This window comes from Rhagoletis pomonella, unplaced genomic scaffold, assembly GCF_013731165.1.
Source record: "Rhagoletis pomonella isolate Grant_MI unplaced genomic scaffold, Rhpom_1.0 Rhpom_scaffold_00001, whole genome shotgun sequence".
In the NCBI taxonomy this organism is placed as follows: Eukaryota; Metazoa; Arthropoda; class Insecta; order Diptera; family Tephritidae; genus Rhagoletis; species Rhagoletis pomonella.
Window position 1 is genome coordinate 25,406,055 of NW_023458555.1, and position 25,709 is coordinate 25,431,763.

The 25,709-nt window shown below is 33.4% G+C and overlaps 1 protein-coding gene across 1 annotated transcript in view; it reads left to right on the top strand.

Moving 5' to 3' along the window:
- The window catches only part of LOC118741606, a 170,511-nt gene that overhangs the window by 102,363 nt on the left and 42,439 nt on the right, over positions 1-25,709 (top strand). The window contains exon 9 of the mRNA XM_036473624.1: positions 9,884-10,073. Within this exon, the coding sequence (XP_036329517.1) occupies positions 9,884-10,073 (190 nt within the window). The remainder of the gene's footprint in view (positions 1-9,883; positions 10,074-25,709) is intronic.

A 25,709-nucleotide genomic window follows, 5' to 3' on the forward strand; every position in this document is an offset into this window, starting at 1 on the left:
TTGAATCGTAAACACACAGCTATGGTGTGCAGTAAATGCAATTGTTAGTCTAGATTTTATGTTTGTGTGTGCATTTTTAGCATTGCTACAAGCAGCTTCCTTCTTGCCTGTTCCCAACGCCGAGGCAAGTGTCTCGTCTTAGACATATTTTTATGTGTCATTCGAAGAAATAAAACCGCACTAGAATTTGAAGTAGAAATAAGCAAGAAATGGCAACAACTTTCACACAGCGATACGTACATATATGTGTACATAAACACACACAGGCTGGCATGCAAACATACTGGGAAATATTTACATGCAAATAATTGCACTCGAACATAAGTAAAAGCTTTCTGCTTATACATGAGCTCATTTGGTACGCACAGTTACATTTGTACAAGTACGTATAAAGTGGCTCTTATATTTGTTTACATATTCTTACTTAGATATGTATGTATGTATGTATGGACCTACATGCTTATTTACAAATATGTTTAACTTTGGCACATAACGAATGTGCTACATTTGGTTAGTGCATACATACATAAGTCTGTTTGCTGCTTGCTCAACGTTACATGTTATGCATCCGTTGTTCTTATTTGCTTCAGCAGCTCTTCAGGGATTTTAATCTTATGCAAACAAATATGTAAGTAAGTGTGTTTTTCTAACACTTCCTTAAATGACTTTTGTATGTAGAGAAATAATATAAAATAAAATATTTACATAGACGCAAATGTTCTTTGCGGATATGTGTGTATGTAAGTGTATGCGTGAATGCTAACGTCTAGATGCATTCTTTGTTGAGAGGTGCAAATGCTAAAAGACACTCGGTAAGCCAGTAAGCTGTAAAAAAGTTAGAATATTTATAATATTTTATTGTAGTTGTGTAAATACCAGTTTAACTATGAGTGCTACACTTGATTTTTAAATCAGTGCTTTACTGCAGTCAATGCATCAACTTCACTAAATTCACGCTGGGTATTATTCAAATGCAAACACAGTACGAAAATATTGTGTTTTTAATATCTTGCGTAAACATATTTCATTGTTTTAAAACCTTTCTGCATTTGATTTATTTTGGAATAAACTAAAATTATAAATTATCAATTATTATTATATGGGGAATCGAACTGCATCATTAGTTTTGTGAGTTTTCTGTACGCCTTCATACAACTTTTTATTTTGAAAATTTTATTTTTTTTTTGAATATTTTATTTCCTCCAGTGGAAATTTTTTCATGTGTTATACCCCATTTTATGGCTTCTAACTTTTATCTGGTTGGGTTTTTTCGGCAAAATTTCTTTGGAAAAGTTGTTCAGAATGTCTCAGGCCTTGGCTTTCAGGCCCGTTCGCGATTTTCAAAAGTGAGATGTCAAATTAAAGCGCTTGGTCTGTAGATATGCAAACTGGTTTTAGTTTTTCGAAAAGAGTTGCCTACTGTTGAAAAATTAAATTCAAATTATTTAATAATCAGTGCCATGATAAAAACATTACAAGGTAAATTCATTCTCTCAATTCGTCGGCCATGATTTTGTTCTGACGTTTGCCAACATTTTAAAATCATATAAAATTGAAAATAAAAAAATTAAATTGTTCACAATTGTTGTTGTTTGAGATTGAAAATGAGAATGTGTGTGTGAGTTTGAGTTTTGATTTTAAAATTATATTGTTGGCAAACGTCAGACTGCCTCTCAATGGTTTTACCTTGTTATGTTTTTATCATGATCAGTGCCATCAAATCGGCACCGTTCGTACGATTTTCCAAAATGAGGCGTCCAACTAAAAGCCTTGGCCTTTAGATGTGCAATAAGGTTTTACTTTTTTACAAAGAGTTGCCACCTTCTAAAAAATTATATTCAAATTATTTAAAAAAATAAATCAATTATTACATACTGGGTATCAATCGAAATGGTTTTGAAAAGCTTTGTTCCTTAGCTGAACTGTAGGAGGGTTGCCACCTTAGGTAAGAGAAATATGTATTACCAGAAGGGTGCCAAACTAGAGGGGTTTCAGAAAGTACTATTTTGAGAATATTTTGAAGAGCGTTGCCACCTGCTTGCAATGTCGAATTTAGTTCACTTACACACAAGTTATACGAAATATTAAAATATGGATGTCAAACGAAGAAGTGTTAAAAAATCTTTAGTTTGAACGCTAAGAATATTTTTTAGATGTTAAGAAGAAAGCTACCACCTGTTTAAAAAGTTAAAATTATTTATTTTTATTTCTGAACTGTATTTAGCAGGGTTGCCACATGTTTGAAAATTAAAATTCCACTTAATTTATTAGTTATATAAAATTTGTATCGCAGTGTCCGGCGAAGGAAGGTTAATAACGATTAAGCTTGAAAATTCTATTTGAGAGGGCTGCCACCTGTTTGAAAGGTTTAACTAGTTACAAATACAGAAGTATGTAGTTCACTAAATATAAATATAAACAAGTAAGAAAGTCTAAGTTCGGGTGGAGCCGAACTTTAAATACCCGGCGCAAGTATTAAATATATGTTTTTTCACCTTTCCGAAAGCTACCGCTAGATGGTAAGCGGGGGTGTATAAATTTTGGGTAAATTAGCGTCCTTAAATTTCCAAATATTGCAGTTTCAAGCATTTCTGAAATTTACCGTTATATGAAAAGCGGCCGTAATTTTAATCCTATAAGAATAATTTTGAACATTTTGCTTTTATTTTTGGCGTGGTTATGGTCCGATTTTTGGCCATTTAGTCTGATTTACGAAGGCCAACAACTGTGCCAAGTTTGGAAGAAATTGGTTTAGCGGTTACCAAGAAACACACATGTAACCATAAGTGGGCGTGGCTACGCCCATTTTCCAAAAATTTATAATATTCTTATTTTTTGTCTGAAAATTGTTGTAAATATCAATTTTGAGTGAATTATCTTCAGTAGTTACTAAAATATCGCAGTTTTCGTATTACCGAAAATTACCGTTATATGGGATGTGGGCGTGGTTATTTTCGATTTTTAAAATTTTCGGCCATTTAGTTTGCTGTATCAAGGCCAACAACTGTGCCAAGTTTGGAAGAAATTGGTTCAGCGGTTACCAAGATATATACATGTAACCATAAGTGGGCGTGGCTACGCCCATTTTCCAAAAATTTATAATATTCTTATTTTTCGTCTGAAAATTATTGTAAATATAAATTTTGAGTGAATTATCTTAATATACCCTTGTGCACAAGTGCGCTCGGGTATAAAAATAAAAAAGGTTGAAATCAGCATGAAAAATTCCAACGCTCCACATTTTATCTTTTTTTTTGATAGCTAAACGCTTGGTATTCTAGACCACGAATTCTACGGACTACTTCTGTCTAAATCCTGAAGTACGGGAACAGGCCAAATGTGAATAATAAAAAGTTAACAAACAGCTGTCAAATTAAGCTCTGAGTTTCTTTAACTTCCCAATGGGAACACTTGCCAGTTGTTCATAAACACCAAACGTTAAACTCGAGTTTATAGCTCAACGTGAACATAGTATAGCAAAACCCATATAAACCCTAGTTAAAAACTTTGTAAAAGACTACAAAAAATTCAACAAATTTTTACCCAAATTTCAAACTTTTCATCGCTCTAGCTCCTGAGGTGCCGCCAAAGGCACCATGTGAGTGCAAAAAGAAAACGAATGACTACTTTTTGGGTTGAAAATGTGTTTCGATTTTGAAAACAAGGCGTTTTCTATACCTTTTCCTATTTCGTATGATTGTTGCAAAATCCGAGAACTTGATACAATTCTCTAGTCATTTGTTCTCACCTCTCTCTGAGGGTTTAATATTTATTTTGTTTCATCCAAATTAGAGTTTTGATGCAGAAGCATTACATTTAATTACATTGCTAATATTTTTAAAGCTAAATACGTATATAAAATTCGCGGAAATTTTTACGACTAAAAGAGCAGTAGAAAATCATTTTTTGCGGCCATTTTGGCATATCTTTTGTGTCTGGCGCTTTGCTGGCAAAACTATAAATTTCACGCAAAGACACAAAATTATATCTGGCTTCAGCTTAAGGATTTTCTACGAGTATCTTTGATTTGGGATTTTTAATTTTACCAAAATATGTAGTGTATACTGTGCAAAAGGTATGCATGTTGTTAATTAATTTTTATTTTTCTCCTATTTAAAATTTGTTTATTCTTCGTCTAAAGCTAATATTATTTACATGCAAAGTATCAAATAAATACCAATAATTTTCTTGCATTGTGCAATGAAATCGAGTCCAGAACTCTTGTGCAAAGGAAAATTGTTTGGGGAAATGAACAATGTTATCTGCACGTTATTAAAATAATTGAATTTGTGTGAATGTAATATATGTAGTATGGAAATAATTGGTGTCATTTTCAACAAAAACACCTAAGGGATTTTAAGCGACACAGAAGTACATGAAATTTGTTATCTCAAGCTAAGAAAAAGTTTTTGGTAACTTTATTTTACAATTTTAATTTAAAAATGTTTTGCCTGAGTTCATATATGTACATACACACATTTCTTGTATGACCAATATATGAGGCGACAATTATTATATTTAATTTTCTCCATGTTGGATAATCACAAAATAGGTTATTTTAATAATATCTTTCAAAGAGAAAGTTTAATTGAAAAAATGTAAAATTTTTTTGTCGAAATTAAGGAAAGCCCAATATTTTTCCATCACACAATTGGACTGTTGATTTACACCAAATTTTGAGCAAATCATTTGACTTTAGTTAAGTCATACAAATTGCTGAAATTGTGCAGCGGTCCTCGTCTCACACTGTGTTTACCAAACTCAATTAGTTTTTGGTGTGCCGATTTATTTCTTTATTTACTCTACAGAAAAAAATAATTTTGAGCTAGCGAGCAGCAGCGGTATTATAAAAAATGCAATCGCTAATTTTGATTGCCGAAATTATCTTAAAGTATAGCAGCTGCGCCTAACGACACCCATCTTCTAAGTAGTCACATGTCTCTCATACTTACGGTGACCATATTTTAGAAACAAAAAAAAAAACAGTATAAGTTTTCATTATGTTTATATTCATAATAAGAAAAGAATACAAGAAAAATATGGGGCTTGTACCAAATATAGTGCATCAGCTGTCACAGCTGACATAAGGCCCCTTATTTTCTTCGGAGCTGGAGTATAGGGACGAACGCTTGCCAAAAACACGTCAAAAACTAAAATGGAAAGGTGCTTATCACGATAGTCTGTTCCTCCAACCCCCGTAAAGCACAGAAAACCACCTCGGTTTGATATCAAGTTTTCGACAATAAATAGTCCCCGTTAGGAGTGAATGGTAAAGAATAAAAAGCTACACTCTAGTCCCATTTTCAGAAATATTCCTGGAAACATCACTGACATCTAAAGGGTATTACAGTCATAAGCTATGGTAATACCACAATCTTTATTTAAAATCTGTATACTACATCGATAAGAATGGTGAATGCTATCGTTTCGACAAGGTAAATGACAACTGTGAGCGTTGCCAACTTGTTTGTATTTTCTGCTCTTTCTTCACAATTTGTAACCACTAGGCTGTAATATGTGAAATGCATTAATGTCTGACATCAATGGACAAAATTTGAAATAAAGGACAAAATAGACATTTACAAAAAAAAAATAAAGTTAAAGGACAACATTATGTGAAAAAGGACTGTCCTTTGAAATAAAGTACGGATGGTCACCGTACTCATTCAGCTAGATTTGGCTGATTACTTTTACATGCTATATACTATACTTTTAGGCTCCACTGCTCTTCATTTGAAAAATTTTGGAGGACGAAGATTCTCAGAATACCGCTGCTGAACTAGGAAACACTTTTAGGCTTTTATCAAGTCAATGGTTCGCGACAAGCGTTGATGAGATTACTCGAGACTAGCAAATTTTCCAAAAAAAATTATATTTTTTTTTACTTTCATGTACATAAATTTACTAAGCATCTCCATGAATATGAATTTATCTCAGCGAAGCAATTAATTTCGAATACCATCGTTGTGCTTGTTTTATGCTATAGGAGGTGTTAGATGCTAATATATATATGTATATAAATTAATTTTACCACCAACACAATTTTCATATATTGAAAATAAAAAAATAAAAGGTGCTGAGATTTATGTATGCCACTAAAAGTACACAAGCGGTGTTTGCCTACTCAAATCACAAGCGCCTCGATACAAAAAACGTAAACAAATTAACAACAACTAAGTATGAAAACAGCTAACAACACTAAGCTGCATATCGTGTGCCAAAAGTTGGATGCTCGTTCGTTGTGTTCCCTGTTTTCTGCCACGCCATCATCATTATCTCTCTCACCACAGGCGGTGGCAAACAATCGCGAGTAGCACATTTTGCCAGGCACTGCCTATGGCAAAACACCGAAGCTATTGTGAACAGAGTATGCATAGAGAATTGGCTTTTATGCAGCTTTGAAAGCGCTGATGTGCAGTTCTATTTTGTTAAACTGTAGTTTTAGTTATTGGCTGTTGTTAATTTTTTCTTACTTTGAAAACATGTGTGTGTGTGTGTGCATTGATGATTTACTATCTAGTCACAGCGTGCAACTAATGTTGTAGATGATGGTTTACTTTAGTGGGTCGGTCTATGTAGATAATAATTTTGTGTGTATAAGAAGAGTCACCAACATGGCCTGCATTTGTATGTTGTAAGCGTAATACGTGGGGCGTAGCTTTTGCAGTTAAACATTCAAAGCAGGCACTAAACATTAAATTCCAATGTGTTTAATATGTAGGTCAATTGTTTTTTTTTTAAGTGCTAGTATAGGTAATATTTGATGATTTATGGCAAATCACTATAGACTTTTCATTAAGCATATTAAAAAATTACTAATTTATTAAGAATGCATCTCAAAAACTAAATATCCAAGGTCGCAAAGATCAGATACGATGTTTGTGATAGATAACTCCGTCGATCGTCAAGATGGAGTTATCAATTCACCTTGCCGTACTGATATAAGGCCTATAGTACCACTAAACAACGGCGGCTTATATTGAATACCCTCTATTTGCAATTTTATCAAAAATGAGCTTCGGATAAAAAAATGTAACTAAAGCTTAAATGCAAGGACCCTAATGGCTATGATCTTTGTAATAAAAATCATTATATAACTGTTAAAATCAGGGTTATACTGTTTTTACGAAAAAATTTAACCGCTATTTAGGATTTTTATTTTTTTGATCATATTATAGCTCTTTGAGCCACGAAACAACCAGCTAAAAGAAATTTTACACGCTAGAATTAAGAAAATATAAAATAGTAAGATATAGTAGTAGGGTCTATAAAAGCCCCGAAACTATTGGGTAGATTAGATTATTTTGGCTGGCTGCATGGCTCTCTTAGACCAGTAGGTCCTTAGTGATGCCAGATGGAGATAGAGGTTTAGTTAAGCATATTCGAAGTATACATCATTAAGGATATCAACGCTTTTTGAGAATTTCAGCAGTGCTTGAAGCTCAATTGTTGTCACGTCTTCAAGATTATTAAACTCTGGAGCTCCGAGATATTTCAATCGTGTTTTTGATACAGCAGCACAATGGCATAGGACGTATTCTAGGGTCTCCCTTTTTCCCCTCACCATGCATTTTCTGCAAACCTCTTTGACAACAATCCCCCTTTTTTGCTTACGTGCGCTGCCTATTTACATGTTATGCCCTGTTAGGACATCTATCATGCAGTATCTTCGTGCCAGTGACGGTATAAACCGGGTTTGTGTCCCGTTTTCTTGTCTGCACATGACTTTGGAGATTTTACAGGTGTTTAGCCCATGCCATCTCCATATAGTCTGCTTTTTTACCATCTGAACCATTTCGTTTTAAAGATGTTTAAGCTCTTTTGGAATGTTATTTTCTTATTCTAGAATCAAGTGAATTCCGCTCTAGGCAGTATCCTTGTGGCCGGGGATTCAATATATATGCAGTCGCCAGGTTACTGTTGCTCTATTTATGGGCACCCTGCTTCTAAGGGTATTTTTTGACGTAAATTCGTATGAGCTTATAGCCTTAATCGCTGCCTAACTATCTACGTACAAATATGTTAACTTTAGAGTTATTTTAGGTCATTAAGTAGGCTAGCTCAGCGCCTTTTTTCACTGCGAAGACCTCTGCCTGAAATATACTGCAGTGATGCGACAGCTTGATGGGCTAACGAATATTAAGTTTTGAGCAGCACACTTCCGCTCCTACTGAAAGAGATGTCGAACACTCTACATTGTCTTGAGATAAGTGTTCCTTTCTGTCGCGGTCCACTACACCAGAGCACCATAGAATAATATTGGCCTCCCTATTGCTGTGTAGCACCAATGCGTTAGGGCTGGGGATAGGGGCCAAGTAATACCTAGAGGACGTTATTCGCTTTCTTCAGCGAAAATAGGACCTGAAGCGATACTTCGCAGATTAACATTGGCTTGGACGGTTGCTTGGACAGCAGCTTCTTTAACATAGCCAATGTCTCAGAAGTCCTGCGACGATTGCTCCTTGGACCTACGGATTTCTTTTTTATAGCTTCTTAAGAAGTCTGTGTACTGCTCCCAGTAGAACTTATTGTCAGCTGCCTCATACACCTTGAAGAGCTCATGTACTTCACGCCTGTGCTGTCCAAGTTCTCTGTTCCATCACGGGGGCTTGGATTACCGTTTAGTATGCACAGGAGGGCATGCAATTTTGTAAGCTTGCATGCATGTTGAGCTCTCTAAGTTCGATTATTTTCGCCTTTATAATCTTCCTATAGGGATCCCAGTTTAGTATTTATTGGGTTCCTCAGGGCCGTTATTTTGCAATTTGGGGAGAAAGCAATATATAATTCGATGTATCTATGAAACTATTCATTTATTGTAGACTAACCCTCGGTTCGTCGAGAATATCCCAGCTTAATTTTCGCCTTCAACTTCGTGTATACGAACATGGGACATTACCACGAGGGTACTGCGCAGTAGGCGTCGCCCAGACCTGTATATAAGAGAAGCAACGGGGCAGCAAAACGCTTCGTTACAGCCTTTTTTAACGCACGCATTACCCTCCACAAAAAAAATCTCAAAAATCAAGGGTAATTCTTAGCGACTCGAAATTTAAGCGTTATTATATTAGAATTTAATAAAAATTCTTAATAAAGATTAGAAAATTTTAATGAATTTTTAGTTTTTTTTAATTAATGTGAACTTTAAACTCCAAAAAATGTTCATGAAAATATTTGTGAATATTTGTAATAATAATAGAAATTAATATTAAGCAATAATAATAACTAGCCAGTTTTAAGAAAAAAAATTATATTTCAATTTGAATTCAGTTAAAATTTTATTTATCAAATGCAGACAATTTATGGGGTCGTTTCAAAGTTGCCCTTAAATACTAAATAACAGTTTGGGTCAAAATGACCCAGAAACACTGTGGGTGTATGGGTAAACTATATAACCTTCTAGCAAACAAAATAAAATAAAAAACTCTTGTATTTATTCTTAATAAAGATTAGAAAATTTTGATGAATTATTTTTTTGAATTTTTGTAAACTTTAAACTCCAAAAAATTATTCATAAAAATAATTGTCTATATTTGTAATACTAATAGATATTAATAGAACAATAATAGTAATAGAAATTAATAAAATGACCCAGAAACAGTGTGGGTGTATGGAATAACCATATTTCCTTCTAGAAAACAAAATAAGATAAAAAACTCCTGTGTTTTTTGCAAAACCATAGCTGATTATGCTTTTAACGAATAGACAGGGCCGCAGCTTATTTAAAATTACCTAACTCTGTAATTAAAAAATTTGTTCATGAAAATTGGGTAATTTTTACCCAACCATCGCAGGAGAGTTAAATCTGTAAAAATATTTCTAAATACATATATAGTATTTCAAAATATTTTTATTTTTATTCCCCACCCTTTTCTATTCGTAGATATGAAGATATGTACAACAATCCAAATAAGGCGACAAATCAGGAACATCGAGATCTTGTGCTCGACATACTCTCCGATGCACGTGTTGTTGGTCCACTAATGCAAACCGGGCTATTTCATGCAGATGTGAATCGTCGCAATTATATGTATGTGTTTGGACATAATAGCGCCACCGGACCACATGCCAGCGTGAGTACATTGAAAATTCAACCTTAAGTCTTTAAGCCAAATTTGATGAGGTATGACGAAAATTTTTGTTCCAAAATACATTACACTTTTTAGACTTATTCTCTTCTCTTGCTCAGTAATTATCTGAAAACAATTCATGAAATTTGTTTTCCACGTGTTTGCATAAGTCGCAGCTGGTAGCATTAAAAAATGCCATATACTCGTAAACTAAATACCACCTGCGGTTGTTTAGCACAAATGTTAAGCTTTCTTGTAAGATGCGGAAGAAATTACTCGATTGTTTTGCTTAGCTTAGCTTACACGTGTGCACGCTTTTTTTTCTGTAGCTACAGATAAACTTTGCATAATCTTCTAATTTACTGATAAGAAGAAGAAAGGGATTCTACTTCGCGCTAGACAAGAAAACTAAGCACTTTCTTTCAAAATAGGATATACATACATACATAAATATATATGTAGATGTCGAAAATGTCTTTTAGATACATATCGACTCTTTAATATTTTATGTATCAGATAACAGAAGGACACATAAAGTTTTATTTCATTACATTAGCAATTCAGTTGACATCCGTACTAATTTATATGTAATGGCAGTTAGAACGCGAAATTGCGAACTTTTCTTCAAACTAGCATTTCCTCTATAGCACTGTACGCCATTTTTCATGTATTATTTCGCTGGTACTTTATTTTGTCATGCCATTGAATATGTCGCCATGAATTTGGCACAAATACTCGTAATTCGCTATGTCACTTAATTTACTCTTGGAAATCAATAAAAACGATACTTGAGAGAAAGTATTGTAGATGATATTCATTGGGAAAATATAGCCAGGCACACACACACACACACACCTATGCATACCCGCGCACTCATACATGGCCAATTGTGCAATCAACTATTTAATGTATGTATTTGTGTTTGTACTTGCCAGCTACATACATACATACATACTTTGTGTTTGTTTGTGTGTCTGCTGTTGAGATTTATTTTAATGTCTTCACTAAAACGGTCGAAAACAATGCGCTTGCCAACATCCAATAGACTAGCTACTAACAATGCATACTCGTATGTAAGTATGTTCATGTGGATGTATGTATGTATGTATTTTAGTACACACACATATCGACTAAACACATACATAGTTATGTGTAGATGCTTTAGTATAGTAACAAACAACCAAACGATCCTATTTGCCCTACTGGCAAACTTTATATCGCTGTAAATGCGGAAGGACAAACGGCATTCAGACGCAGACAAAAGCGTGGTCTTACAATGGAAGTGCCATTGGAATTGCTAACAAAGCGAGACTATGCTGCTATGATACAATTGCCCTGTAGAGAATTAATATATGGTAGCAATTATTTGCTGAAACATTTAAAATCTTGTGTGAGGTAATTCGAAAATGTAGAAATTTAAAGGGGTGAGCATTAAACATATTTCATTTTTTTTTTAATTAACGAAGAATGTATTTATCTTAGTTCATACGTTTGGTATCGCTTTTGGTGAACTAATTTTTAGTTAAGTCAAAAATTAACTTTTAAATTCAGTTTCCATATTATAGGAAGTTAGGTCAGAGGCAAAATGAGACGGTGAGAAAAATCGTATTTCAGTATGTACATAGTACTTTCACTGCTAAATTTCACTAGCTTTGTCAGAAATGTATAAAAACTCTACAAATTTTTCGATGCAAAACGACTTGGTTAGATGATGTAACGATGTATCAGGTAAGTTTTTCAAATTAATATTTGAGTAGATAACTCAATAACAGAAGTGAAATGCTTAAATACTACATATCGTCACATGCAATGCAAAAAGACGTAAAAACATCGGGGCCTAAGCGTGAGCGGTTAGAGGGAATACCCTGATATTCATTACATGCTTAAGACTACATTCGAAACCTTTGGGTAAATGTCCCACCATAGCCTACCGTGTATGCGCAATCGTCTGCGCCAACGTCGGTTAAATCCAGCGATGGAAAATAATCATTATCTTTTAAATTTCAACCAAAAAACTCAGCAATTTGTTATCGTCGTAAAACCATTTTAACTACAGTCACGTGTCTGCGTTCGTAAAACCTACTGGAATTTATAAGGAAAAATGAAAAAAAACAATAATGTCTAAGCGTATCGATGTGCAAAGTCAGAAGCGCTAACCACTGAGCTACCGCTTAGACATTGTTGTTTTTTTCACTTTTCCTAACAAACTAAATCATGATACAAAGCTCAATAATACTACTAAATTAAATATCTAAATATGTGGAGTGCATATATTCTTGAAACTCGAAAAATACCAGCTGGGCTCTTAGATACCGAATCACAGAAATTTCTTTTAGGCCAGAAAAACTGAACTAAAGAAAGCTAAATACGCTTTCTTTGATTCACTGACTAACGCTAAGGGTATCGCCGGCGGTCTTAATTTATTTGCTGAATGTTCACTATTTCATTTCCTAAGATGATTGCGTTGCTTAGCAATAGCGTTCGCTCGTTACTTCAGCGCAATTGAGGCTAGATATTGAATGTGTCTGCCACAACTGATGCCGCTGTTGCTGCTTCACTGACATTTATATGTAGCTAGTTTTCTGCAATAGATAAGAGGCACAAATTCGGCTTGAGAAAACAATTCTAACTAGTTAGTGAAATTGTTTTTCACATAAATAATTACAATACATACATACTTGTAGATACATGCGGTACTTACATAGAAACCAGTTAGATTTGTATGACATTTCCATGAGAAAAGTAAATGGAGGCTGCACTGCTTATAATCAATATCTTTTTAAATATTTTAAAATACACAAAGGAACAACAGAAAATTTCATAGTTTTTTATTTAATACTTTAAACCCCTGTTGAGTTTAAAGAATTAAAATTTAACACGTCAATTTCGCGTTTTGAGATTATGCATTGTGTAGGCAGCACACAAACACAAGCAACCTCGGTTGATGGTTCTCCAATTTCTCATTAAAAACCACATAACAAATATTTGGAAGTCTTTAGGCAAGATGCTTTTCCGTTAACCCACTTGGCAAACTTGCATAAATATTTCAGCAAATTTTAATACTTGTGTAGATATGTATGTGTGTGTGTATTTGTACATATTTCTACCAAAGAATACGTATATATGTATGTTTATTAGGGTGGTAAAAAAAAAACAAAAAGTCAGAATCTTAATGCTTTTTTTATTTTGAAATTAAAAAAATATTTAGAGGTCGCTCAAAGCCCTCAAACTTTTCCATGCATTTTATATGTAAAAAAACCAATTTTTCGAAGAAATGGTATAAGGTCCTTGAAAATTCATATTTTCGATCTGGAAAAGTGCCAATAACAATACCCAATTGTTTTGGCGGACCTATAAAATATAGTTACTAATTATGTATGAAAAAAGTTTAAATGAACAATTGCGTGATATTATTGAAAATGTCGTGATGAGAAACACAGTTTTCTTAGCGAATAATTTATTTTTCCCCCATATAAAATAGCTAGAAAACTTTAAGCGCTTTGAGCGTCCTATTTATAAATATTTTTTGATTTCAAAGTAAAAATAGAAGTACCTATATTTTTTCAGTATAGAACAATCCTAGGAGGTGAGAGCATGAAAATCCGACTTTACTTTTTCACATGCATTTTTGGACCACCCTAATATACATACAAATTTTCGTATTTATAGAACTTTTCAGGCACGAGCGCAATGTAAGCGCAGCGATTTTTTTTTACAGTCATGTGCATATGTGTATGAGCGTGATTGGATTTGCTTGACATCAGCCTTTCATGTACATACATACATATGTGTCTGACTATTGTATAAGCTATACAAATTATATTAATTAAATTCCAGTCTAAAATCTAAAATTATATCCGGCGGCACAAAGGCACGATTGTCTGAATATTTCATGCTGTCTGCTTATTCGCCTACATAAATGCTAAACGCACATGAGTATACACATAAATATTATTAATAAATATATTTATATACATACACACTTCACCACAACATCTGCTTTTAGGCGCATTATGCCACATATCCGGCTTTAGCTTGCCCTGGTAAATAACTATGTATGTCACAGCGGATTTACTGTCTGTCTACTTGGATTTTGTTTTTTTTTTCTGTTGCTTTTGTTGCTTTGTTTTGCTTTTCATTTTATAGGCAAAACCTTGCATGGCGTATATGTATGTGTGTATGTATGTACGTTTGTGCGCCTATAATCTTACATCTTGGCATTGATAATAGCAGTCACAGATAAGCTGCTGCTAAGTTGGCTCTGCTCATGTGTTATGCATGTACGTATATATGTATGTACTTACATGTCATTTATATCTGTTTAGAAATCATTTAGTAAATTGCTTATGGAATTCCAAAAAAAAAGTACAAAGACAGCAAAAACAAAGGCAACGAGTGCAAAAGTTTAATCTGATTTATTAACTGTGCAGTGGTTAACCAAAAATGCTTTGTTTTGTTGGTTTGTGTGCATCTTTAAAATATTCAGCTTTTTGTCAAATAAGCCACTAAATTATACATGCCACATTAAATTAAATGTCTCTAAAGGCCATCAGTGTGATAAATCAGCAAGTTGTTGTTTTTGAAATTCGTATCAACATGTGTGTAGATATATTTTTGTGTCATTTTATTTATATTTAGTATATGGAAGTGTTAAATAACATAATTGCTTCCGGAGCCTTTTTGTGGTATTACAAGAATATTAACTTACAACGAATTGCCTAAGATGTAAAATTAACGATTGCAATCACTGTGTATGAATTATGTATAAAACATGTTTAAATTGAGCATAAAATCCACAGCAAATTGTTATTAATAAGCTGTCGTTGGGAACATTTAATTTAAGGATATGAGCGCATTCTTGCTGTCCATTAAGTTTATTAAATTCTAGCAGATTTGATACTAGGTAATCCAGCTCAACTAGTGTTTGTAAATACAGAATTGAATTCAGTTCAAATTTTGTACAAAAAAAAACATTAAGAATAGTAAAGGCGGAACTAAGCTTATGTATTTTATGTAAAATTTAAAGAAACGATACAAAATCTTTCATTATTTTGATCAAAATCTCTTAGATCGCTTTGTGCTTTGTACGTTGTAGTATGACTAAAACTGTCACCTAACAAAACATTGCCGTGAAGACGGATCGCTAAAGCACTGAGAAGAAAAATATACTGAGGGAAATACAGCATAGGAAAAATGAATACTTTATACTTGACAATCGTATAAAAATGTTCGTATTTAAAAATTATATTTTCATACCAAAATTTAGCACGCACGTATTTGAATGTCCAGCTTTTCGAAAGATACACCTTTTAGGTATTAGCTAACGTACATATAAGCATTTTGAGGTAAGCGGTTTTTGTTTGACACCCTCTTAAACATGACGTATTCAGCGCTGCCATATGACAACACGGGGTCAATTTGGGTTAAACTTAAAATTCTACTTCCTCACTTTTGTACTTTACTTAATTGACTGACTTCAACTTCGCTGCAAATTAACCGGCAATGCCTAAAAAAGCGAAAAAATTAGAAGACATTATAAGGCAATTCGTTCTAGAACACGTTACCACTAAAAGTGATTACCGATTTTTTATTGGGTTATCTGGCATGACCTTGGATACACCGACAATAGCGTGGTCCAATTTTTATATGGGGAAAAATGTCATCCTAGAAAACGGGGCACCCTCTAAATTTTTTCCGTTTGATATTTGGGTCATTCCAGCGAAGACGACACTCCAGCTGAAAAAATCAATTACATAAATTGTGTTTGCAAAACCAGTAGAGCAGGTAGAATAACTTTTTAGAAAAAGTTTTTTACCGATTTACTTTTCACTATTTTCTCTATTTTATTGTTATATATGCATATAAAATATGCTGTAATATTTTTGAATCTAGTTTTCAAGGCATTCTTCATCTACTAGAGGTGACAATGCAAAAAATAATTACCCAATGAGAAAGAACAATTCATGAACTTTTAAAATGGTGATAAGTTATTAGAAAAATACATTTATTGTGAGAAGTTATATATAGAAAAATTCATATTGGATGTCCCACTCGTCAAAGGAAAGTATGTTTTTTTTTTTAACGTAACATACAAATTCTTAAGCTTCCCATCGCTCAAATAGGTCCCCCTTAATAACAATTAAATAAATATGTATTCACATCAAGCCAATAGCGTTAATTTTACTCACGAACTATGTGTCCTCAATAGTGACTCACCCATCACTAAATGTTTTCCCACCCATGACAAGCTAAAATAGGTTTTTTTATTTTTATTTTAAAATATAATAATGCCATTAAAGCATAAAGCCGCTTTGAACGAAATATTTATAGTTTGTCCTAAATTGGAAAACGAATCCAACAACTGAGAATAGCGTGTGTCATCGTTGTCCCGCCTGTTAAGTTTGGAAAATGTTAAATTTCTGTATAAATTATATAACTAAACTGCATGCTTAGTCAGTTTCGTATTTAAATAATATCTGACTTCAAGTGTTAACAGTTTGACACTTGTCAAATTAATAGTTAAGGAGAATTTACTAAAAGTTTGAGCAAAAACGAGTTATAATGTCCCACCCGTCACTTTTAAATGCTCCATTTGTAATATCTATATATAACAACTTTAAATTTTCTACTGTAACCAATTTAAGAGGCTCAATGACCGTGAAATGTGCTACTGGGTTGCTGGGAAACTGGGAAAAATACTGGTGATTTGTATAAAAAGCTACTGTTGCCGTGACAATTGAGTCTTGTGATATTTTTTGAGATAATTTAAATTTGAAATTTTCTTAGGTTACTTAACCAATTCTTTGATTGATATGCATATGTGTTGCCGCACGAAGAAACACACCTTAGCGTCTTTTGAGAATTTTTTTATCGATTGCACCACGTTAAAGATAAACTCAAAATTTACAAATATGGATGAAAAATGAAAAATCAAATTTTTGGATGCTAAGGTGTGTTTCTACGTGCGGTGTCACACTTCTAGACTAAAATATAAGCACCATGAGTGTCCTCTAAATCTATACCTAGAAACTAGTGTTGGCCAGTTGAACTCGATTATCAAAGGGATCGACGGCACCCAATTTTAAATAGTATTGATACTGAGTACTCCAATAATCGCTTTGATACATGTACTCAGTTCGATTCAAAGTACTCAGTATTAAGTGTCGAATAGACTTAAAAAGTATTGAATTTTATTTACATTTACCGGTATTCAGAAATGATTGTACTCAATTTGCAGTTTCAATAATTTTCAAGTACAATAATTGTACCCAGTACGGTGAGCCATTCATTTGACGTAATTTGGGATTCGTATATTAATTTCAATAAAATACTGCCAGCTTGTGAGATTTCTACACTAAGTATTGAAATGTTACAAACATGTGTATATTTGAAGAAAGTACTCAGTACTCTGAAAAATACCCGATGCTTAAAGGTATCGATACCAACGAACTGAATCCTCAAAAGTACTCGATACTTCCCAACACTATTAGAAACGGTAATTTTGGTACCAGCACCTCTTTCGGCAAGAGGAAACATTTTGGATGGTGCCCCAAACCCTATCTTGGAAAACTTTTTTTGGATCACTCTAACCGACAACCGTCATCATTTCGTATTGATTAATTGTGAGTACTAAGGCGTTTGCCTGTTAAGAAGTATAAACATTTCTTCTGCTATTGTTTATTTAACTGCTAAGTATTTCGATTCGCTTATTTGTGCAGACCGAAATTTGCATAAAAAAGCTCTTTGCAAAAATTTTAAAAAAGAATTGGTAGTTCCAATGAAAATGATTGGTAGTTCCAAATCCGGAAGAGTTTTTATAGAAATTAAATTAGCACTACTGTTGTTCCATACTAAATATTCTACGATAGGTTTTTTGCATTTCTTCAGCATGTTGTTCTGCCAAGGTGAGATCTCCTTCAAGTCCGAATCATTTTGGTCAAACTTTCATCATCTGAATAATTCTGGTCAATAACTCTATCATTGTCGAAGTCACCGCAGCGCTCTTAACCGCTTTCTTCCAACAAGCTTTGCATCATGTCTTCATCATTTATCTACTCGTAAATGCTTCCTGGTCCGGGGTAGGTCGCTAGTTGAAAAAAAGGCCACCTGCGAGCGCAATATAAGTAACAAATGCGGGGGTACATGTCTGCGCTCACTACAAAAAACTGCCAACTTCGCGTAGGAAAGAGACAATTTGCATTTTTTTTCTAGTTTTGGTCTAGGCCTTTAACGGTTTAAGTGCCAAAAAAAAACAAAATAAATAAATCATAAATGCAACAAAAAGCTATGCTTACTTTCCAATAACTTGTCGGTAGTTAATGCTACAGCTGTGAGGTGAGATAAGCTTTTCGGTTCCACTCCTCCTTTTAAGCTGCATATAGCACTTAAATCAAAAAAATATTGATAACCAATTCGTTTGTGATTGAAAAGAAGAAGAAAAAACACAGCCAAAAAAAAACAGTAAAAAGTGTAAAATACAAGCTTTAATCGAAAATGTGCCCAAATCTGGTTGTTTTTCTTGTGGTCAGCGGATACAACACGCAGCTTTCTAATGGAAACGCATTTATTTACATTCAGATTTTTTGTGAAAACACTCCGATTGTCGTCGACCACTAATGCATTTCAACTTGTTCGCTTTATTCGAGTGCTAATGTAGCTAAAAGTTTCCAAACATGTTTTTTAGCAGGTCTGAAGTGATTCATCTCTGCAATCGGATGTACATATTTATATATGTAAGTGACTGTATAAGCGAATGTAATGCGCTTTTTTGCTCCATAGAATACTTGTATTGCAATGTTCGATTATTTTTGAGTAGTTTGCATTAAACTGTCGTCCGACATTGGCACGTCTCTCTAACCAGCTATAAAGCGGGCATGACTATGGCAAAAAATGAAAAAAAAGTTTGAATGGTTGGACTAAGCAATCGCAATTTCGTTGAGCAATTCAATTGAATTGAGCTGTGAATTATTTGGCTTTGTATATTTTGTTGCTAACTTCTGTTTTGCACGTTTCGTATACTTAAGGCTGATTTTCACTATGTCAAACTCAGTGGCATTTGTCGTCAAATAAGTGAAAACACATTGTCAAATGGGATTAAAAAGCGGTTTATCGACTGATTTGGATCCGGATAGGTCTTTAGTCGTGTACATACGCTGCTAAATCGGCTATATGTCTGTTTTTGGCCTATAATATCATCGGCCAAGGTATGGATAAAGGAGATAAAGTTGTGTCAAAATATGTCGCCAAATTTTGACGTCAAAATATGACATAGTGAAAACCAGTCTTTAGTAATTTTGTTTTTTTGTATTTCTTGCACCGAACAATATTTTTTTCTTATAAAAATATGAAAGTGCATACTTAGAAATACAAGTAAATATAATTTGATCTCGGTTGCCTTTAGTGTAGAACTTTCAAATTTCACCAAAAATTAAAGAAGGGTGTCGATTGGCGTGAACCGAAAAACCGCTTTTTTATTATTACCTTCCTTTTATTAGCTCGGGATGTAACTATGTAATATTGATGCGCCTAAAAGATGCAGCGATTTCTATTCACAAGTTACATACCTGATGACAGTACGAATGGAAATTATAGTAGCGAGGTTTTAGTTTTTTAAACTATAATTTTATTCGAATTTTGTTTGATAATACCAAAAATATGGTTCATTATGCACTAGAAACAGTCTGTGTTAAAGATGACAATTTTTGGTTAATATTTTAGGCTCGTTCAAGTCCATCAAAGTTCAAGTGCGAAACAATTTTTTCTTATTTTACTTCGATTAGCTGCGAAAAAATTCCATACACCAAATTATGTAGGACTAATAATTTCGAAGATACTTGCAATTTAATTAAAAAAATTTATTAATTAATGTATTTATTAATTTTTATTTTTTGAGCACATTGAACTTTGATGGACTTGGGCGATCCTAAGATAGTGTAGATGGTGACAGGTAACAAGATCAACGGAAATAAGGTCAATTGACTTTATTTCCCACCCTGGTGCGGGTAATAATACCTTCTCATATTTGGGAATATTGAATATAAGCCCTCGATGTTCAAAATATATAAAAATTGTATTTCAACTTATACAAAAAATAAATCTACCTGTGTTACAGCACGGCGGTAGATGGGAAAGGGGGGCTACGGACGGGGGGTACGCGGGACGTGCGGTGTGGCACGCTGACGCGGGTAAATTTAATGTTTGAAAGAGCAATAATGTCAATGGATTTTATTTCACTTTTAAAAAGGTTATAATGTCAATTGACTTTATTTCCCAACCTGGTGCGAAGACCTTATTTCCGTTGATCTTATTACCTGTCACCTATATCATATACTGAGAAAACTCACTATGCAAAAGATGTGACAAAGTCATCGGAGACTGCGAAGTGAAGAAAAAAAGTGTACTGAAAGTAATTTTTGTATGATGATTTGTAAATAGAAACTTGCAAAGAAAACAAACACCCGACAACATCTGCATGACTCCTGAACGATTTTACAACTAACTTAAAGTTAATTTTGTCATAGCTAATTAAAATTTAGTTATTTATCGAAATCCCGCAAAAAAGCTAACTAGAATTTGGTTACTTCAACTCAACTAATCAACTGGTAATTTTTCTTTTCTGCAGGATATAAATTTTGAGTGAATGTTTATATATATTTGAAAATTTCGTTAAGATATGTCCATTTCTAGTCTAGCTATTGAGTGCATAGATAGATGGATGTTAGACAGACAGTCACGGCTGAATCGATTTCCCATTTCATTCTAAGCATTTTGGTATATACATAGGTATATGTCCTTAGCTTTCCCGAATCGTTTTAGCTATTAAGAACAACCGTTATGCGAACAAAGCGCTCGGGTTTAAAAATTTTGGAGTCCAAAGAATTTAGCGGAAAATAGAGCATGGTTTACTTGACACACATTTCCACTCATTACCAGCAGTCAACATTTTGCGAATTTATCAAATAGCAATTTTTCTGCAATATTCGATATATCAGAACGCAAAACCAAATGGAAATCCTTTTCCTAAAAAATGTAATTGCAGTCACGTTGAACTTTATTTTCGTTTTGCTTACTTACATAGTACCTATGTATATATGTACATATTTATATAAAAAGCGAAAATTCAATTTCAAACAGAACGAATATGTTCAGCAGAAACAGCGAAAACGCCAAAAAGAATGTAGCAAAATTAGTGGCATTGAATGAAAACTAAAAGTTCTATGAAAAAAATCAAAACGAAATCCATGATAATCATATTGCAACAATGTAGCCGTGTTAGGGCACAGTCAACATTGCCACAAAAAAGCAATAGCGCCACCACATAGTAGCTGCGGCAGCTTGTAACACTGAAAGCAGTTAAGTAAGCTCAGAAGATGATGCGACACACTGCAATGGTGGCGCCGCAGGTCAACCAGGTTATCCATACAGATGGACAAATTACTTCGAATGCTGTGTGAATGGAACGTGAAGAAAGAAGGAGGAGCGAAAAAAAAATGAAATCGGAAAACGGATGCGAGCATGAAAAGTACACTGAAGCGCTAGCAAGGCAATCAAACGTGTGAGGACTTTTGAGCACACTGTATGTTCGGCCCGGATCACTACTTTGGTTGAGGGCGCGTAAGAGAGATGAGAGTGCGAAAATATATTAAAAAGTGACTCTTGATTTCAGTAGCATGCGATGGATGACACGTTTCCTTTTAATACTCGTTTACGCTTGCCAAGCTGAATCATTTACTTTAAAATTTTATTTTATTTTATTTTTTCATGAGTAAGTTTTCGTTGATCGTTCGTTGCTTACTTTGCTTCGAATTTTTTTTCGAAAATTTTTACTCACGCTATCTAATGTTTGTAAGTACATACGAGTATGTGCAGACATATTGGTTCCCAAGCATGCGTTCACAAGCTTGTTGAACACTTCCTTTCGACAAGCATTTGATTAAGTACACACACGGACGTATGCACCTACACACATTAGGGTGGTCCTTAAATGTAGGAAGCAAATTTGTTCATCAGATTAGCTAAGACTCAACCCCTACGGCGATGCTACTAAATATAGTCGTCGCACAGGGGGCAAAGTTCAGATTACACTATGGAGACTTAAAGAATTAAAATTTATTTTTTCTTCGTCTAATACCCAAAATCGATACTACTATAGTCGAAGATATCACATAAATTTTGGCCTCGATTATAGGGCGCATAGGTCAAAGTTCAGATTACCCTATGAAGACGTCTTAACCGACTCCATTCGGGACTAAAATTTATATGTGATATCATCGACTATGGTAGATAGTATCGATTTTGGGTATTAGATGAAAAAAAAAAATAATTTTAATTTTTTGAGTCTCTATAGGGCAATTTCATTTTAAGGACCACCGTAATCTACACAAGTATGTGTATGCTTATAAACATGTGTATGTATAACTGCACAAGGAAGTGAATCAGTACTTGAAGTAAAGTGCATAAGCAGCAATATGATACATGTTTTAACATAAGTATCTATCTGAGTAAATATAATATTTTTATATAATTTTTTAAAAACGTTTTATGCGCATGCAATGCAGTGAGTATTTTTTCTATATTTTCTTAAAATTCTTTGCGCAAGTATTAATTTTAATAAGATTTTTTAAGAGTCTCAGATATCCAGCATGTTCAGTTTTGTAGCCATCAGTTAGTCCACGGAAGTCAAAAGTCTGCGAAGCCGATGGGTAATATTTTCCCTTGTCATATAACATTGGCAGTGGATAGGTACAGGCTTCGTAACTTCCGCACTGCCCCTAAGTGAAAAAGTAAAAGCAACTTCTGTCAAATAATTTTTTCTAAGCTGCAAATTTCAACCGTTTTCGATTTTTTTTTTAATATTCGTTGTAAATTTGACTTTTAGGAAATCTAGTGCATTTTTTTAATAATCGCAAAACAAATCTTAGAGATTTTACCCAAATTAAAGGCTCTGGTTAGACTTAAATACATTATTATTAAAATAAACTAATGCTATTTTGTTTCATAACAAATTGTTTGCTTTTATCATAATAAGCAATTACCTCTATATTAGAATACTAACATAAATTTTGTCACCGTTCGTTTAATGATTCTACCAAAAGCAGGAACACCATTGAAAATGCATTTTTCTGTAGATGCGGAAAATTGTTGTGGTTTCAAAACTGGTTCAAAACTACGGCTTAAATCGTCGTTTAAAAATTTCAGTATTTTTGTGTAGTGGTTGTTGCAACCTGTGCAGGTGAAAGTGGTTTTCGCATTTTGTTCTCCTTCGTATTCGAAATTAAACTTTTCGATAAAGGTAAATGTAATGATGAAGAAATAATTGATGAAAAAGAGAAGGAAAAATTGAAGATACTGACGAAAATGAATGCTATGAAAAATACGTAAGGGTTTTAGGATCATTTATTGAAATTTTTTTTATGAATCGAACAAGTCCAGTCACCAAAAATTCAGTTATAAAGTAATCGAAAATCATCGAGTCATCGAGGTTTATGGTTATCGAAATTTAACGAATAATCGAAGTTTATAGTTATCGAAATTTAACGAATAATCGAGGTTTATAGTAATAGAAATTTATCTAGTTTATCGAAGTCTATCGGGTCATCGAAATTTATAGCTATCGACATTTATCGAGCTATCGAAGTTTATAGTTTACAAAATTTAACGAATAATCGAAGTTTATTGTTACCGAAATTTATCGAATAATCGAGGTTTATAGTTATCGAAATTTATCGAGCCATCGAAGCTTATAGTTATCGAAATTTATGGATCCATCGATGTTAAAATTTATCGAATCATCGAAGTTTATAGTTATCGAAATTTATCGAGTTAACCGTGTTTATTGAGTTATCGGATGGTATGGAATTATTCAAATTTATCATTGTTTATTGACTTGTAGAAATTTATATACGCACAGGAACTTAATTTATGAAATTTACCGATAATTATAGAGTTATACATATATATTTATGATATTATGGAAATTTGTCAAGTTAACGGAATTTATCAAGTTATATATTTGTATTGAATTGTTATTATCTATTAATGGAGTTCACGAAATTTATCGAGTTATCGTAATGTATCAAATTCTTTCAACGCGAGTTATCGATAATTATTGATTTACCAAAATTGTCGGGCTTATTGAAACGCAGTTATTGGAATTTTCAACGGATGTCGAGTAATAGAAATTTCTAGGGTTATGTAAGTATATCGAGTTTTTACTGATATCGGTTTATCGAATTCTATCGACATACTGAAGTCCAACGAGTTATGGATTAGTTTTCGATGGACATCAAAATTTAAAGAGCTATCAAAATTAATGGAGTAATTCTCGAGGCGCCCGGTTATCGTTAGTTATCGAAATTTGACGAGTTATCGAGTTTTATTGAGTTATAGGACCTTAGTGTTTTTGAAATTCATCGGGGTATCTATATGTATCAAATTATCGAAATTTATCGATAAGAAACGGCACTAAGTTTAAAAAATCACCAAGGCTCTTTAAAACTAGAAAATCGGTTGAATTGCAACAGTAAATGGAAGGCCTAGTCTTACATTAATTAGTAAATTCTAAGACCTGAATTATAGTTTTTCGGTCAATATTGGTTAAAGGTGGTACACTCTTTTAGTGACCAGTGAAGTTCAGTTTAGTCAGAGCGTCTATCTTGGTTAAATTTTATGATATTTTTTTGCACTTTTGAATAAAGAATATTCTAAGAAAAGGGTGATTAAAACCGGTTGAAATTTGAGGCATTGAAAGTTTTTTGCTGCAAAGTGATTGCCAAATGTTTCTCTGCTGAGGTGCGTATTGATGAGGGTGGTCCAAAAACGCATGTGAAAAGTAAAAACGGAATTTGAATGATCTCACCCCAAGGATTGTTCCATATAGAAACAAAACGTTACTTTATTTATTTATTTTGAAACAAAAAAAAATATGTATTTAGTGGTCGATCAAAGCGATTAAATTTTTCCTTGTATTTGGTAGGAGGAAAAAACAAGTTTTCGCAGAAATGGTATAGAATTCTAGAATATTTTTAAATCGGAAAGCTTTGTTTCTCTTGAGAATACTTGCAGTAACAATACCCAATTACTTATTTTACCATTTTTTATTACGAACTAATTTTTATAGGACCCGTAAATACCTTAAAAAATGTAATGGGTGAACCTATTTGAGGGTTTTAGGGGTCCTGCCAGAAGAAAACCAATTTTTTTCGATTGGACAATATTGATTTTCAAGAATCTTCTACCCCATTTGACGAAACAGTAGCGATTTTTAAGGCAGGACTGAATAAATATATAGTAGTTAATTGGAAGAGTAGTTTTAGTTATATAAAGTATCAAATGCGATCGAAATCTTGTGAAATATCAAGGAAGGCAGCAGGACTATATTTTGGTCGAAGGCAGAGTTAATGTTTTCAACAAGCCTGTGTAAATTCAAAAAAGTGAGACCATCTGTGGGCAATTGCTGTAGCAATCAGCTGGTAATGAGAACATAGCAGGGAGCTTTTTTAGGCTTAACTTTTTAATTGCTATTTTTAATTCCGCTTAAGTAAATTTTTTATGGATAAGTACATTTGATGAGTATAATTCAAGGTGATGTTGACTTTACTTATAGTCTTGCCGTAAGCGTAAGCAACATTTTTTTCAAAA